The sequence below is a fragment of the Jaculus jaculus genome, chromosome 9, assembly GCF_020740685.1.
Source record: "Jaculus jaculus isolate mJacJac1 chromosome 9, mJacJac1.mat.Y.cur, whole genome shotgun sequence".
Taxonomy (NCBI): Eukaryota; Metazoa; Chordata; class Mammalia; order Rodentia; family Dipodidae; genus Jaculus; species Jaculus jaculus.
Window position 1 is genome coordinate 134,564,675 of NC_059110.1, and position 15,919 is coordinate 134,580,593.

A 15,919-nucleotide genomic window follows, 5' to 3' on the forward strand; every position below is an offset into this window, starting at 1 on the left:
CCTATGGAACCTTCCGTAGATTGAGGAATATTTCTGCTAGGGGCTCCAGATCACTCTTCCTGGCAATGTTATAAAGGTAAATAAAAGACCTGCGCCAGCATTTAGTAGACAAAGTTACCATACTATGCTCCTTAGACTTTTATTTTTATTTGAGAGTGACACAGAGAGAAAGAGGCAGTTAGAGAGAGAGAGAGAGAGAGAGAGAGAGAGAGAATGGGCGCACCAGGGCTTCCAGCCACTGCAAACTCCAGACGCGTGCACCCCCTTGTGCATCTGGCTAACGTGGGTCCTGGGGAATCAAGCCTTGAACCGGGGTCCTTAGGCTTCACAGGCAAGAGCTTAACTGCTAAGCCATCTCTCCAGCCCTCCTTAGATTTTTCAAAGAGTACCTCCCTCAGTTCTTCTGGATGCACTTACCTCCGTAAGGAACTGCTTCTGTCCAGATTGTAACTGTGTCCCAAAGCCACAACAGGCCAGGCAGCTGTGACCCCGTCAGGTGGCAGGCAGGAACCAACCAAGCCAATATGCAAATCTTACATTTTCATTGGCCCCAACCGAGAAAAGTTCAATGAAAAATAAAATCTCAGCCAGGCGTGGGACAGCATTTGGGAAGGTAAGTAGGAGAACGGCTACGAGTTTTGAGTCCACTGTGCCCAAAGATGTATTGATGGTGGACGACACTCTTCCCTGAGGACAATTTAGGCACAACCTCCCCCCCCCCCATACAACTGAGACACACTCGACAGCTGTCTTCATTCATCAAGAGCAGGACCTCTCCACCTCTCCTGGCAGACTTTACTTCAGGGAACCTGTCTGTCATCTCTGAAGCCACCGTGACTAGTGTGTTCACCCAAGTCCAATATCCAAAAAAGGCCTGACACACCACATTCTGTATCTTTTTTTTTATTATTTTTTTCATTTTTCCTTCCTTTTTTTTAAGCACTAGTTTGTGCTTTGCGAACAGAATCAAGACATTAACAAAGATCAGCTTCTCTGAAGAAAAGCATTTCTATAGAACAAAGACAGCTACATGTTTCGCTGCCATTACACAGCTCAAAGCAGGAAAAGAAAATATTTACAAAATACCAGTTTTTTTTAACTTTTGATTTTTTTTACAATGCTAAAAGGGTTATTCAGAATTTTCAACCTTATAAATAGAAGAAGCACTTTATGCATAGGGATATGGTGCATTATTGTTGTTTAAAGAAACAATGACAAACCTTTAACTTGCAAACAGAACAAAAAAAAAATCACTAATGTTGAAAATTGTGAAAAAACCCCAACCATTAAGCAGTTTGCCTACTATTTTAATACGATTACAAAATGGCAGAAAAAAATTCCTTTCCCCCCCTCCCCTTTTTTGGTGATGTGATTACACATGAGACAGGCACAGAGTTACCAAGAGTCTGATGGGGAGTGACGGAGGCCACAGCTAGGACCAGACAGTGTTCCACAGGCAAGGGGAACATGAGCAGGAGACCAGCGGACACGGATGGAGACTGGAGGGGAAGGAAGCAGGGTGAGCCAGTCAGTGAGAACAAGGATAGGCAGATGATGTTGGGGAGTGGGGAACAAGGGGCCAAGCAGTCCTAACCCTACCATCATCGACCAGGATAGGTGGAAACTACATTCTGAGTGGAAGGACGAGTGTGTACATGTGTATGTATGCATGGATTTGGGGAAGGGGCAGACAGGAAAGGGTAGGGAGGGACAGGGTGGGGTGACCTGAGCAGTTGCAGCAGGTTACTGCAGTTAAGGAGTCAAGACAGATGACCAAATAAAAGTAGGTCTTCAAGATCTGGACACAAGGGGAAGCTGTTCTGCTAAGAGCAGATGGCAGACATGGCAAAGAGGCTGGTAGGGTGCTCCAGCAAGGAGACCAAGGGGGACCCAGCCACAGCTAAGCCAAGTTGCAGACTGGAGGGAAGTTTAAGAACCCAGAGTGCCCTTGTTCTGCCCCACCCTAACCATGCTCAACGGAGCTTTCTACCCCTGCCATTTGCTGGTCCACCCTGCCCACGGGTGCAAGGGAGGGAGAGGGGTGATCATGTAATATCAGGAAGTCCAGTGATTCAACAGTGCAGAGAATGTGCCAGGACCAGGCCAGCAGGGTCTTATCCTGAACTTCTGTCTGCTAACTGGAGGAAGTGCTCAGGTGTGACAAGAAAACATGGAAACAAAAACAAAACAAAAATCAAAATAAGAAAAAAAAGGAAAGGAGAATCTAAATTCCTTAAATTCACTAAAAACTGTGAAAATTTCCAGCATATGATGTTTGAATATCAAACGCAGAGATTTCTGAAGCTTTAATGCCAATAGTAGTGAGTCTGTATAGATTTTCAACTCCCGCTCATCTGTGAGTTGGGCGCTGGGCTGTAACTGTTGCTGCCAGATGCCGACTCTTGAGGGGGACAACAGGAGGTGAGGTGGCTGCCACCTCTGTCTCCCGGCCAGTCTTGCTGCCTGAGGTGCGTCGAGTACAGCGGGCTGCCCGTTCCTGTGCATCCAGTGGGTCCTCACATTCTGCCTGGGGACTGTATGCCAGGGGGAAGGTCCGTCGCTCCCACGGCTGGACAGACTGGGGAGACAAAATGCTCTGGTGATGACCCAGTCCCAGCCCTCAAACAGACCAATCGGTCTCGAGTTTTTGGAGGACAGTTTGAGGAGAGTCATCCCAAGGTTGGTAAACCTGAACAATCAAAATCATGTAGCCCCTTGTCCCTCAAAGTGGGGAAGGAGCCATAAAATAGTTTCCCTTCAGCACAAGCTTCCTTCCCCAATTTTACCCTACACCTCACCCTGTGCAAAGGTGGTACCCCTCACCTGTTCATCCAGTCCCAGCTCTGGTGTGGAACATCGGGTGTCTTCACTGGCTAAGTGTCGCAGTGTGTCCCGAGCCACAGGGGTAAGGGGTGCTGAGTGCAGTTCTGGGCTAATGGGGCTCCTTGGGGATTGACTGTGGGAGAACTCTGACAGAGAGTGGCTACTACTGACATCAGGGGAGGCAGGCTGTGGGGTAGAGGGGTTGGCACTGCCCAGCTGGGGAGTGGTCCGGCCGTCTGATGACCTGTAAGACCTGTGAACCAAACAATGCAGATCTGAGCACACAGGCAGTGAGGCATCTCCTCTCTCTGTCTGGGGGAAGGGTGAGGACGAGGCATGAAAAAGCATCTATACCAAAAGTAGTGGAAACAGACTGACACTGGTAATTTTTTTTTCCAGGCAAGGTCTCAAGAGCCCAGGCTTGCCTCAAACTCATAAACCATTTTACTACTTTCCCAAGTGCTGAGATTCAAAGATGTGAGCCACGGTGCCCAGCAGTCCCCCCACCCTGCAAGGCCTACAGATCACATTTGCTTCCACGGCTGCCCACATGGGCAGACAACACACATCTAAGAACTGTGGGTGTGGCCAGATGAGCCCACAAACTAAGCCCTGCCTAGGGAATTCATAGGGACAGGGATTAGTTCAGACTTTGAAGTCTATAGTGGGGGAGGAAGAGCCAACAGGAGGTCTAAAACTGAGACTCCAAGGGCTCCTGCCACTGTTGAAAATAAAACACAAATAAGGTAGTGATGCGTTAAGCAGTTTTCTACAGCTTAATGGTTAAAGCACCTGGCAGTAAAGCCAAAGGACCCAGGTTCAATTCCCCAGTACCTACATGAAGCCAGACGTGCAAGGTAGTACATGCTTCTGGAGTTCATTTGCAATGGCTAGGAGGCTGTGGCATGCCATGCCCATTCTATCTGAGCCCCCCCCCCCAATAAATAAAATAAACCAGTCCTATCTGAAGTATCTTCTGCCTTCAAACCTCCCATGACCGGGGCTGGAGTTAGCAGTGTGGGCAGGAGGCACAGCCGCCTTCTTCACTGGCATGACCACTGATAAGCTGCCCGAGCACCAGCCCATGAACATGGAAGCCACTCTTAATCTGAGTGAGTGGTGAGGAGGAGGAGGTAAGAGAGGGCAACAGGAGGAGGTAAGATCAAAACACATTATGTAGGGTTTGGAGATGTGGCTCAGTGGTTAGGGTGCTCAAGGTCCACATGTAAACCCAGCTGTATAAAGTAGCACATGCATCTGGAATTCATTCACAGCGGCACGAGGCCCTGATGTGCCTATTCTCTCTCTCTGCTTACAAATAAATGATCCCGGTTCTACTCTCTAGGACCCACGTGAGCCAGATGCACAAGGGGGAGCAAGCATCTGGAGTTCATTTGCAGTGGCTGGAGGCCCTGGGGTGCCCCCCTAAAATAAATATTAAAAAAAAACACACATTACATAGATGTACAAAATTGTCAAAAAAAAAAGGAAAGAGCAAAAAAAAAATAAATAAATGGCTTAAATCATGGTAACAGGCAAGGCTACAAGTGCCATAGGTGATGACTAGAATTTAAACAGTCATGGTCAGGACTGAACAAGCACCCAATACCAATGGAGAACTATAAAAACAGCAAGGAGACAGGGCAATTCCATTGAGACGAGGACCCAAATTCCCTGTACACCTCCCTTTAACAGGTCCCAAAGACTGGCTCCTCGCCCATTACCTGCTGCCCCGCCGCTGGGGTGGCACACTTGTGGTCCACAGCCACCGTGCCCTCTCCATCTCCTCACATTTGGCATGCAGGGCAGCGAAGGCTGCATCAGAGAGGTCCTCGATCTGCAACAGAGCAGCATCATTGATCTCTGTCCTCCAGGAAGCTGAGTTTACGAATGGGCAGCCCCATCCCATTGTAAGCTCTTCCCAGCCACAATAGGAGCATGACAGCCATTGGTCTTAAGGCACCTTGAGTGCGTGTACCCAAGTGTGTGTGTTCTAAGGTTGCATGACCAGGCCATTACCTCCTCGTTCTCCTCATCAGGACTTCCCTTCAGAGACTGAAGATCGACCTCCCGCCAGCTACAAAAACCAAGAATGAAAACTCATGAGACATAAGGCAGTGTGCCTACTTACCCCTCTTGAGGTTCTAAATAAAGTCCCCATATGCAAATATCAGAAACTGGAAAGCAAGGGCTGGGACACTAACCACCTCAAGTGAAGGCACACACTTCAGGCTGACCTAGAACTCACTCTGTAGTCAGGGGTTGCCTTAAACTCACAGCAATCCTCCTAACTCTGCCTCCCAACTGCTGGGATGAAAAGGCATGCACCACCCCTTTTTTGAGGCAAGGTATTACTTACTATGTAGCCTAGGCTGAGCTTGAACTCATCAGGTAGCTCAAGCTGGCCATGGACCATAGCAATCCACCTGCTAGGATCCTAAGTGTTAGGATCATGGGTATGTACCACCATACCTGGAAAAATACCTCTCCCTACTTTTGTTGAAACGATATCACTGTGTAGGTTGGGCCTAGCCTTGAAACTGCAGTGATCTTGCCTCAACCTTCCAAGTGCATGGATCACAACTGTGAGTCACCAGATACATCTGGTAATGGCCCCCTTTCATTGTTTTTGGAGACAAGGTCTTGCATCACAGCCCCGTGAGGTTTCTTGAGAGTTGGGATTATAGGTATGTGTCACCATGGCCTAAGACCTTTTCTTAAAGAGAAAACAATTCAAGACTACTGTCCAAAGCTTGCTCAAAAGAGAAAAGGTATACAGGAAAATAGTGGGAAAGGGGGAGAAAACCTGGTTGTATTTACAGCTCTACCTGGGAGTAAGGATTTCCTTATACTGTAGTTTCTCGACACGGGTTGTTGCAGCAACAGACATTGGGATGACAATGTTATTAATATCGAATGAGCTCTCTCCTCTTCTTCTCCTGACTGGCTGCTGTAAGACAAAGGTTAAGTTTAAAGGGAGCGACAATGCAGCAAACTTCAAATCATTCACCAGTCTTATATAAAGATCATCAGTGATCAGTCATCTAGCTCCCTGGGTGGAACCTGGCCACCCAGGAATCGTTTATACCTAACAGACTAGCTCTGGCAACAAGAGTTCTCGTGAGGTACATAATTAATACCAGATGGTCCATGGAGTAAATACATTGCTCTGGCCATCCTTTTACTTCACAGGCTCAGGAGCAAACAAACAGACTTGTCCAACTTTTATAGGGGTGGGTGGCCTAGGTCTTTACAACTGTTGAGGTTACTATCCTTCCATTATATTAGCATTCTTTCTAAAATCCATTTCTGGGGTTGGAGGGATGGCTTAGTGGTTAAGGCGTTTGCCTGCAAAGCCAAAGGACCCCAGTTCAATTCCCCAGGACCCACGTCAGCCAGATGCACAAGGGAGTGCATGCGTAGAGTTCGTTTGCAGTGAATGGAGGCCCTGGCGCACCCATTCTCCCCACCCCCTTTCTCTGCCAAATAAGTTAGTGAATAAAGTTTAAAAATCCATTTCTGGGCTGGGGAGTTGGCTCAGGGGTTCAAGGTGCTTGCTTGCAAAGCCTGCTAACCTAAGTTTGATTCTCCAGTTCCCACATAAAGCCAGATGCAAAGTGGTGCACGTGTCTGGAGTTTGTTTGCAAAGGCAAAAGGCCTCTGAGCGCTATAACATATGCACACCCAAGTAAATAAATGTTTATACTTAGTAGTGACTTCAGGTTAAAAATACTGAATTTAGCTGGGCGTAGTGACACATGCCTTTAATCTCAACACTCAGGGACACAGGTAGGAGGATCACCAAGAGTCAAGGCTACCCTGAGACTACATAGTGAATTCCAGGTCAGCCTGGGCTAGGGCAAGACCATACCTTGAAAAGCAAACAACAACAAAAAAAGAAAACACTGATTTTAGCCAGGCATGGTGGTACACACCTTTAGTCCCCACACTCAGGAAGCAGAGGCAGGAGGGTCGCTGTGAGTTTGAGGCCACTCTGATACTACATAGTGAATTCCAGGTCAGCCTGGGCTAGAGCAAGACCTTACCTCAAAAAACCAAATGAATAAAATAAAAATATGAATATCCTTATTTTAAAAGGTGCTTAAGGACAGTCTTATTTTAACAAACCATCTCACCTTGCTTGCCATCAAAGCACCTTTCTCCTGAAGATCTCAACTCTTCTAAGTCTGTACCGACCAATTACCTTTCAGCCCTTTACATATTTCACCTCTTTCTATTATTCTTGGGTAAACAGCAGAGAGGCTTCTAACTGCATCAATGGAGATGAATGAAGAGAAACTGAAAAGTAAGATTGGCCTACAGCTCCCATTCCCAGAGAAAGGAAATGAATTTCTACAGGAGGAGAGAGGGAGATTAAGCCTTTGAGGAAATAAAGATTCCAAAGATCTAGTATCAGAGGCAGAGGATGGCATCCATGATAGGATAGGATATCAAGAATGAATAAAGCAGGGAGCCAAATGGCCTGGTCTCTGAGATGGAAGAAGTCTACTAGTTGTAAGTGCCCAGACAGTGAAATACCTTATCCTGAAACAGCATGTTAACTGAGCTGTGAGAGGCCACAAGGAAACAGTGGGATGACAAACATGCTGCCATGGCAACAATACAGCTGGAAACACCCAAGAGACTGCATTCATACTCAGCCACCAAGTGTAGCCAGTCTATAGGGCAAGGGGGATTAGTGAAGGAAGAAGATCAAGTTTAGAAAAATCAGCAGTTCTCTCCAAATAATTATGATATCCTTTGCTAGTGGAAGGTGAGACTCAATGTCTTCACCCCATCATCTTAGGAGAATGTCAGAGAATATTAAGAACTAGCACTTTCTCTGCCAGGCTCTCAGCTGTAACATGTATGATTTAAGATCAGCACGCTGTCCCCTCTTCAATTTTCTTCTGAATCAATGAGACTGAATGGTCACTAACCTCATAAATTTAGAGGCATAGTTTAACCAAAATGGCTGAAGAGATTTTGACCGGGTTCTGCAAGATTCGTGACCTCATACCTAAAGACTTCTGCCACTGTCACATCTCTGAAGTTTTATGAATCACACATGAAATGGGTCTTTAAGGAAGTCTTTGGGGAGACCCTACTCTACATCTTCTTCAAGGGTGAAACAAGAGGAACAGGTACATATTACCCCTAAAATTTCTCGGGTCTGCTGCCTATTTCTGCAGGGCAAAGAGTCTTGTCAAATTGTCTTACAGAGCTGGGCGTGGCAGTATACACCCTTTAATCCCAGTACTCAGGAGATACAGGTAAGAGGATGGCCGTGAGTTCGAGGCCACCCTCAGACTACATAATGAATTCCAGATCAGCTTGGGCTAGAGTGAGACTGAGACCCTATCTCAAACCAACCCCCCCCCCCCAAATTAACTGACAGGCTCTCTTTGTCTCCTTCCATTTAGAAGTATATTCTCAACCCCAATTCTGCCAGCTATTCATTTAATGTATTTAAAATCAGAGGTAGAGAGCTGGAGAGATAGCTTAGCGGTTAAGCGCTTGCCTGTGAAGCCTAAGGATCCCGGTTCAAGGCTCAACTCCCCAGGACCCACGTTAGCCAGATGCACAAGGGGGCGCATGCATCTGGAGTTCATTTGCAGTGGCTGGAGGCCCTGGCACGCCCATTCTCTCTCTCTCTCTGTCTGTTGCTCTCAAACAAATAAACAACAGCAACAACAAAAAATTTTTAAAAAATCAGAGGTAGAGAGCAATCAGTAAGGATGACAAGCAGTTCCTAAACTTAAGATTCATACTAGAAACAAATGTATTCTGGGATTTACTCTCCTCTGAATCTTTTTTTCTTTTGGAGGGGGTTGATAAAATAGTGTCTCATGGCAGGTATGTGCTACACCACACCTGTTTTTGAATCGTTAGGGTTTTCAAAGAAGCAACTAAGAAAAGTCTCATCTAACCACTGCCACAAACACCCTGGTGGCCCCGCCCTCTTTCCTTAGTAACCACCCAGCTTCTCCACCTGAATCTGTTCTATTACTTTGCTAGCCAACTAAATCCTGACCCACTAAATGATTTTTCTTTTCTTTTTTATGTATTTATTAAAGATGGAGGGAGGGGGCTGGAGAGATGGCTTAGCAGTTAAGCGCTTGCCTGTGAAGCCTAAGGACCCCGGTTCGAGGCTCGGTTCCCCAGGTCCCACGTTAGCCAGATGCACAAGGGGGCGCACGTGTCTGGAGTTCGTTTGCAGAGGCTGGAAGCCCTGGCGCGCCCATTCTCTCTCTCCCTCTATCTGTCTTTCTCTGTGTTTGTCGCTCTCAAATAAATAAATTAAAAAAATTTAAAAAAATATTAAAAAAAAAAAGATGGAGGGAGGGAGGGAGGGAAGAAAGGAATGAATGAGAATGAATGGGCACACCAGGGTCTCTAGCCATTGCAAACAAACTCCAGATGCATGCGCTACCATGTGCCTCTGGCTTATGTGGGACCTGAGCCCTTAGGCTTCACAGTCAAGCACCTAACCGCTAAGCCATCTCGCCAGCTCCTGAGTTCAGATTTTTTAAAATTAGCATTCTTCTCTTCTCTGATTATCTGAAACACTTTGCTAGTGGCTGAGTATGTGAGTAATATTACACACTTATTTATACAAACTTTATGAGTGGAGATAGTGAAGGAGGGGTAGGAGCAAGAAGGCTATTTGGAAAAAATTATCTGATTTGTAACAGCAAAGAAGGAAGATATAAATTTCTATTTGATTCCAAAAGCAAGTTAATGTTTCTTTTCTTTCCCTTATGATAAGGACTGAATCCAGGGCCTTGTGCTTGCTAGCCACGTGTTCTTACACTGAGATAAATAAATACCAGACCCCAAGTCAGACATTCTTCCTCTCTCCAACTTTCTCTCTCCCAACTTTTTTTTTTTTTTTTTTTTTTTTTTTTTTTTTTTACTTTTTAAAATTTTATTTTTGATCTGAAGTCTACAGCTCCAGGCTGGCCTGGAACTCATAACATAACTCTTCTTCCCAAGTGTTGGGATTAAGGGTGCATGCCCACACCCAGCTTCCTTTCCACTCCCCGCCTCCCCACACACAAGGTAAGGTGTCACTCTAGCTCAGGCTGATCTCGAACTCTCCTACCTCTGCCTCCTGTGTGCTAGGATTAAAGGCATGCACCACCATGACCGGCTTCTGGTGACTTTTTTAAAAAAAAAAATTAATGTTTTGAGGTAGGGTCTCTCTAGCCCAGGCTGACTTGGAATTAGTCTCAGGGTGGCTTCAAACTCCCAGAGATCCACCTACTTTTAAGGCGATGTCTCACCCTAACCCAGGCATGCATCAAACTCATGTTCATCTTTATACCTCTGAGTGCTGGGATTACAAGTGTGAGCCACCACACCCAGCTCTGAAGGAGCATTATAAGTCACTTCTACAACATTCCCTTCCAGGATGGGACTGTGTTGTATAGACTGTAGTCTGAGTCATAATTACAACAGTCATAAGCTGACTCACGTTATGTAATTTACTTAACCATGGAAAATATTAATATTTATTCCCATAGCATCAGGCTCTACAACTAGTATAGGGCTGGAGACATGGTTCAGTGGTTAAAGATGCTTGCTTGTAAGGCCTATTGGCCTGGGTTTGACTCCCCAGTACCCATGTAAAGCCAAATGTACAAAGTGGCACAGGCATCTAGAGTTCATATGCAGTGGCAAGAGGTCCTGGTGTACTCACTCTCCTCTCTTCACAAATTAACAATCAAAAAATGTTAAAAAAAAAAAAAAAAAAAAAAGGCTGGGCTGAAGAGTTGGCTCAGCAGTTAAGGTACTTGCCAGCAAAGTCTATGGACCCATGTTTAATGCCCCAGAACCTACAAAAGGCAGATAGATTCACATGGTGGTGCACACATCTGGAGTTCGTTGCAGTGGCTAGAGGACCTGGCATACCATTCTCTCTCTTTCTCTCTCCCTCTAATAAATAAATAAATAAATAAATAAATAAATAAATAAATAAATAAAGATAGAGTAAAAAGCAGATGAGGGGAGGGGCACGCCTCAAACAGTCTGCCATTATGAACGCACTACATGCAGGCATGCTACACTAGTGGATCGGCAATTCCTCTGTACAACTAAAACAGCAGACTGCCTTACTCCTTCTGATACCAACTTCATTATTAGCACTCCATCACCATTAGACCAGAAGCAGGGAAACTGGCTGCTATCTTGAATGTCTATAAGTATCTTTCCTTTATCCTTCTTCTGTTCACTTCTTGGGCCAGCAGGATTAGGGCCATGGTATTGTAGAGTTCTGTGTAAAACCTGGTTCCACAGATCCATGGTAGAGACCTTGCCTATCATGCACAATACACTGGGTTTAATCTTTAGCAACACTCACAGTCCCCAGAAAGAGCCTGCCTCTGCATCAAGTGTTCTACCTATGGCTTACCAAAGATCCATCTCTATTTTGAAAAGGAACTCACCACTCAAAAGAAAACACATTAGCAAAGACTCAAACCACTATCACGTTGGTTTAAAAACAAGTTCCAGAGTATGCCTAACCAAAGCTTCATAATTCACCATCTACACTGTTCTCCAAAGCTATCTGCATGGGCAGAAACTTCAGCGATGTCCTGTCAGCTGCTTACAGGTACTTACAGATGTGCTGGCTGTAACCTGTGAGCTAGAGCTGGTGGGTGCAGAGGTGTCTGACGAGGTGGAGAGCTGTCGCACCAAGGGGCTGTGTGGTGAATGGTGGGCAGCTGCCAAGTAGCTCGAACTGCTCATGTCTGTGTGATGCTTCAACACTGCAGAAGTCAACAGAAAAGAGAGGAATACATGGCTATCTTAACCAGTTCAACTTCTAACACAGGCCAGAAGGCCAGCAATATATACTAAAAGCAAAAATGCTTTCTAAGCCTCGAGGATAAAAAGCTGAAGCCAACTGGTTGATGGGAAATGGACTGGGCAAAGGTTGCTGCAGCAGCAAGAAGTGGCCTGCGTTAAGAAGCAATAGTGCCCCCTACTATGCCTTCCTAGACAGTAATGGACAAAGCCTGGAGGTGGGGAAGGCGAGTAAGAGAAGCGTGGGCTGTCTCAGAAAGCTCTGAGCAGGTGCAAACGCAGGCAGAGGTGCCGGGCCTGGCCCTACCTTCACTTCTCTCAGATGAATGGTCTCGCAATCTCATTTTGCTGTGGTTTGGGTCATGCACAGGTGGCGGTGGGTTGAGCAAGCGCTCTGCTTTTGGCGCTGTCACTCGCTCCACCATGGGCACGGCCCCCACATCGTCTAAGTGCTGCCTGTGGGTCCTGTCAGGCCGGGTTTGGTGGTGGGACAGCTCTGAAGAGGGGAACAGAAAAAGAGCTGTGAAATACTTTCCCTCGAGTCTTATTTGAGTTCTGAGCTCTTCTGTTCTCCCTGGGCTGATGCTGTACACCCAGTGCAGCAGCATGTTCTCTGGGATTCCTTCCTCTAGTAAACGGCACGGTAACGACAACAGGCACAGGGAGCACAGCTAAAGGTCTGCGTCACCAGGACACAGAAGCCACCTGCCGCAGAGGGACCTGCCAAGCTGCTACTGGTTGTCAGTCCTGCCCCAAGATCTACGGTGTATGGAATACCTTCTAAAGTCCACTAGAGAGCATCCAAAACAAGCAGTGGTAGTAGACTATAGATGGAATTTATTATTTTTATTGGACAATTGTCTTTCCCACTCACAGCATACTAGCACAACAAATCACTCACTTGAGACTATAAAAAAAGTAATAGGGATTCCAGGACTCCCCACTTCCCTCAAACTTACTGGCTGTTGCTAGGAAGGAGTTGACCAACTTGTGCCTATCTTTACGAACTGCATCTGGCAGACTGCTGGGTATGGGCACTCTATGTTTAAGTGAAAACTTTTTGGGAGGTTTAATCTTGTCAAAAGGCTTGTTTTGCCACTGAGATTTCAGCATGCTCTGGAAGTGCAGACTTGTGGGAACATCTGCAAGAAAAAGAGAACACTGTATATTAGTCCAAACACCTAGTCTCTGGATTCTTTTCTCCTGAAAATGGTCATTTTTGGCAAGGCAGATGCTGGTGTGTGGAAGATCCATTTATGTGAACTTTACTGAAGGTCATTCAATTATTCATAAGCCAGTAAATGCTGTTACCTTGGAGGATGGTGTTTTTGAGGAATGTATATACTAAGTTGTCCTCAGACGTGAGCACTCCCCCCAAAGAACCCCACAAACAACTCTCCCTCTCACACACAAAAAATACACTGAACTTTTATCTCCTGAAAACAACAAAAACAACACTACTTGTGCACGCCTTTAATCCCAGCAGTTGGAGGCAGAGGGAGGAGGAGGACAACTGTGAGTTTGAGGCCAGCATGGGCTACGGTGAGACCCTACCTTGAAAACCAAAATACTGTGGTATTACACTGACTATAGGCCAATGTGAGGACACTGCTAAGGACACTGAAATTTTTAATACATAAACATGTATTTCTTCCCATTTATTTTGTTGCCCCTCCCTATTTAACTTTCCTTATTTCTTTTCTCCTGTTTGGTAGGTATCAACACACGAGTTTATTTATCTTAAAGTTGTCACCCCCAGGTAGTTAGGATAGTCTTCACTATGTAGTGCAATCTTGGATGAACTCCTGCCTCACCCTCTTAAGTATTGGGATTATAGGTACCATGCCAGGATCTGAAATTCATGTTTGCCTCATACTTGAGGTGATTCTCCTGCCTTAGTCTCCCAAGTGCTGGGATTACAGGAATGAGCCACCATACCGGACTATTTTTGCTGAATTTTGCTGTGTACTTTACTCTGGCCTATTATTTGCTATGCAACCAAGCTGCCCACAATCCTACAGCAATCCCTTCCTGCCTGAGATTCCTGAGTGATGGAATTATAATTATAATTATAATGCACCATGCCCACCTTAAAAAAAATTACTTTAGCCGGGCTTGGTGGCACACGCCTTTAATCCCAGCACATGGAAGGCAGAGTTAAAGAGAATCGTCATGAGTTCGAGGCCACCCTGAGATTACAAAGTGAATTCCAGGTCAGCCTGGATTAGAGTGAAACCTTACCTCAAAACCAACCCTCCCAAAAAATATTTTAGCTAAGAATGCTGGTGTAGGTAGGCCTTTAATTCCAGCATGCAGAAGTAGGGGGACTGCTGTGAGTTCAAAGCCACCCTAAGACTACATAGTGAATTCCAGGAAATAAGCTAGATAATAAGCGAGAGGAAGACCCTACTTCAAAAAATCAAAAAAGGGCTGGAGAGATGCCTTACTGGTTAAGGTGCTTGCCTGCAAAGCCAAATGAACCCGGTTCAATTCCCCAGGACCCACATGAAGCCAAACACACAAGGTGGAACACGTGTCTGGACTCATTTGCAGTGGCTGGGACCCTGACATGACCATTCTCCCCCTCCTTTCGAGCAGCAGCAGCAACAACAACAACAATAATAATAATATCCAAAAGGGGCTTGAAGGATGGCTTAGATCCAGGTTCAATTCCTCAGTACCCACATGTGGTGGTTTGATTCAGGTGTCCCTCATAAACTTAGGTGTTCTGGATACTAAGTTCCCCAGCTGATGGCAATTGGAAATTAAAACCTCCTGGAACAGGTGTATTGTTGAGGGTGGGTGTTATAGCCAGTGTCCCCATGCCAGTGTTTGGCACACTCTCCTCTGGCTATGGTCCACTTGATGTCAGCAAGGGGGTGATGTCCACCCTCTGGTCATATCATCCTTTGCGCCTGCCATCATGGAGCCTCCCCTCAAGACTGAAAGCCAAAATAAACTTTTGTCCCATAAGCTGCTCTTGGTTGGGCGATTTCTACCAGCAATGTGGTTCATACATTTGGAGTTTGTTTGCAGTAGCTGGAGGCCTTGACATGCCCATATTTTCTCTCTTTCTCGCAAATAAATAAAATATTTAAAGCCATGGCAATCCCCATATTTGCCTCCTCAATGTTGGGATTATGGTTGTAAGCCACTATATCTGGTGCTTATGAGCAGAATATTTTATCTTCTTAAAACATGATTAATTTACTTACTTAGGAGAGAGAGGAAGACACAGAAAATATGGGAACACCAGGGCCACTTGCTACTGAAAATGAACTCTAGATGCATTCACCACTCTGTGTATTTGACTTTTCATGGGTACTGGGGAATTGCACCCAGGCCAGTACGCTTTGCAATTGCAATTGCAATGAAACACCTTTAACTGCTGAGCCATCTCCTCAGCCCTGTCTATTTTTATTCTGAGTGTACTAATGAACTATGACTCCAGCTCCTGTACAATTGCATTTTAATGCTCTGTATTCATGGATTTCTTATTTTTAAAATGTTTTATTTACTTGGAGGGCGGGGGAGAGAGAATATAAATATGAATGAGTGTACCATTGAAAACAAACTCCAGAAGCAGGTCCCACATTGTGTACCTGCCTTGTGTGGGTTCTGGGGAATCAAATCTTGGGCTTCTCAGGGAAGTGCCTCAACCACTAAGCCATCTATCCAGCTCCCCCCCTTTAAAAAACCTCCAATTATGTATCTGAAATTTCCAATTTGGGGGGATTCAAAGGTAGGGTTTCACTCTAGCTTCGACTGACCTGGAATTCACTATGGAGACTCAGGGTGGCCTCGAACTCACAGTGACCCTCCTACCTCTGCCTCCCAAGTGCTGGGATTAAAGGTGTGTGCCACCACACCCGGCTAATTTCCAAATACTTTTTAAAAACATACTTAAGTTGCAGGTATCTGAGCTCTTACTACCAGCAACTGACCACAATCAGGATCCTGATTCCCTCTCAGAATGTGGAGCTAACAAGACAGAAGTGCTGACTGACCACCCAAAGAACCTGTCTTAGCTGAGTGTGGCAGCAAAAGCCTTTGATCCCAGCACTTGGGAGGCAGATGCTGGAGGATTGTTGTGAGTTTGAAGCCACCCTGGGCCTATAAAGAGTTCTAGGTCAGCCTGGGCTAGAGTGACACCCTACCTCAAAAAAATAAAAATAAATCCTTGGGCTAGAAAGATGGCTCAGTAGTTATAGGTGCTTGTTTGGAATGCCTGCTAGCCCAGGTTCAATTCCCCAGTCCCTACATAAATGCACAAAGTGGTATATGCATG

The 15,919-nt window shown here is 45.7% G+C and overlaps 1 protein-coding gene across 4 annotated transcripts in view; it reads right to left on the minus strand.

The window, feature by feature from the left end:
* Positions 1-887: 887 nt before the first annotated feature.
* Positions 888-15,919, minus strand: part of Kansl1 (KAT8 regulatory NSL complex subunit 1) — a 169,328-nt gene continuing 154,296 nt past the window's right edge. For 3 of the 4 annotated variants that reach the window (XM_004655096.3, XM_045158587.1, XM_045158586.1), the window contains 8 exons: positions 12,591-12,773; positions 11,939-12,127; positions 11,446-11,594; positions 5,652-5,773; positions 4,843-4,900; positions 4,548-4,660; positions 2,824-3,076; positions 888-2,578 (listed from right to left, as the gene is read on the minus strand). In XM_004655096.3, the coding sequence (XP_004655153.2) occupies positions 2,351-2,578; positions 2,824-3,076; positions 4,548-4,660; positions 4,843-4,900; positions 5,652-5,773; positions 11,446-11,594; positions 11,939-12,127; positions 12,591-12,773 (1,295 nt within the window). In that variant the 3' untranslated portion in view covers positions 888-2,350. The remainder of the gene's footprint in view (positions 2,579-2,823; positions 3,077-4,547; positions 4,661-4,842; positions 4,901-5,651; positions 5,774-11,445; positions 11,595-11,938; positions 12,128-12,590; positions 12,774-15,919) is intronic. The other variant, XM_045158588.1, reaches the window with a different exon arrangement.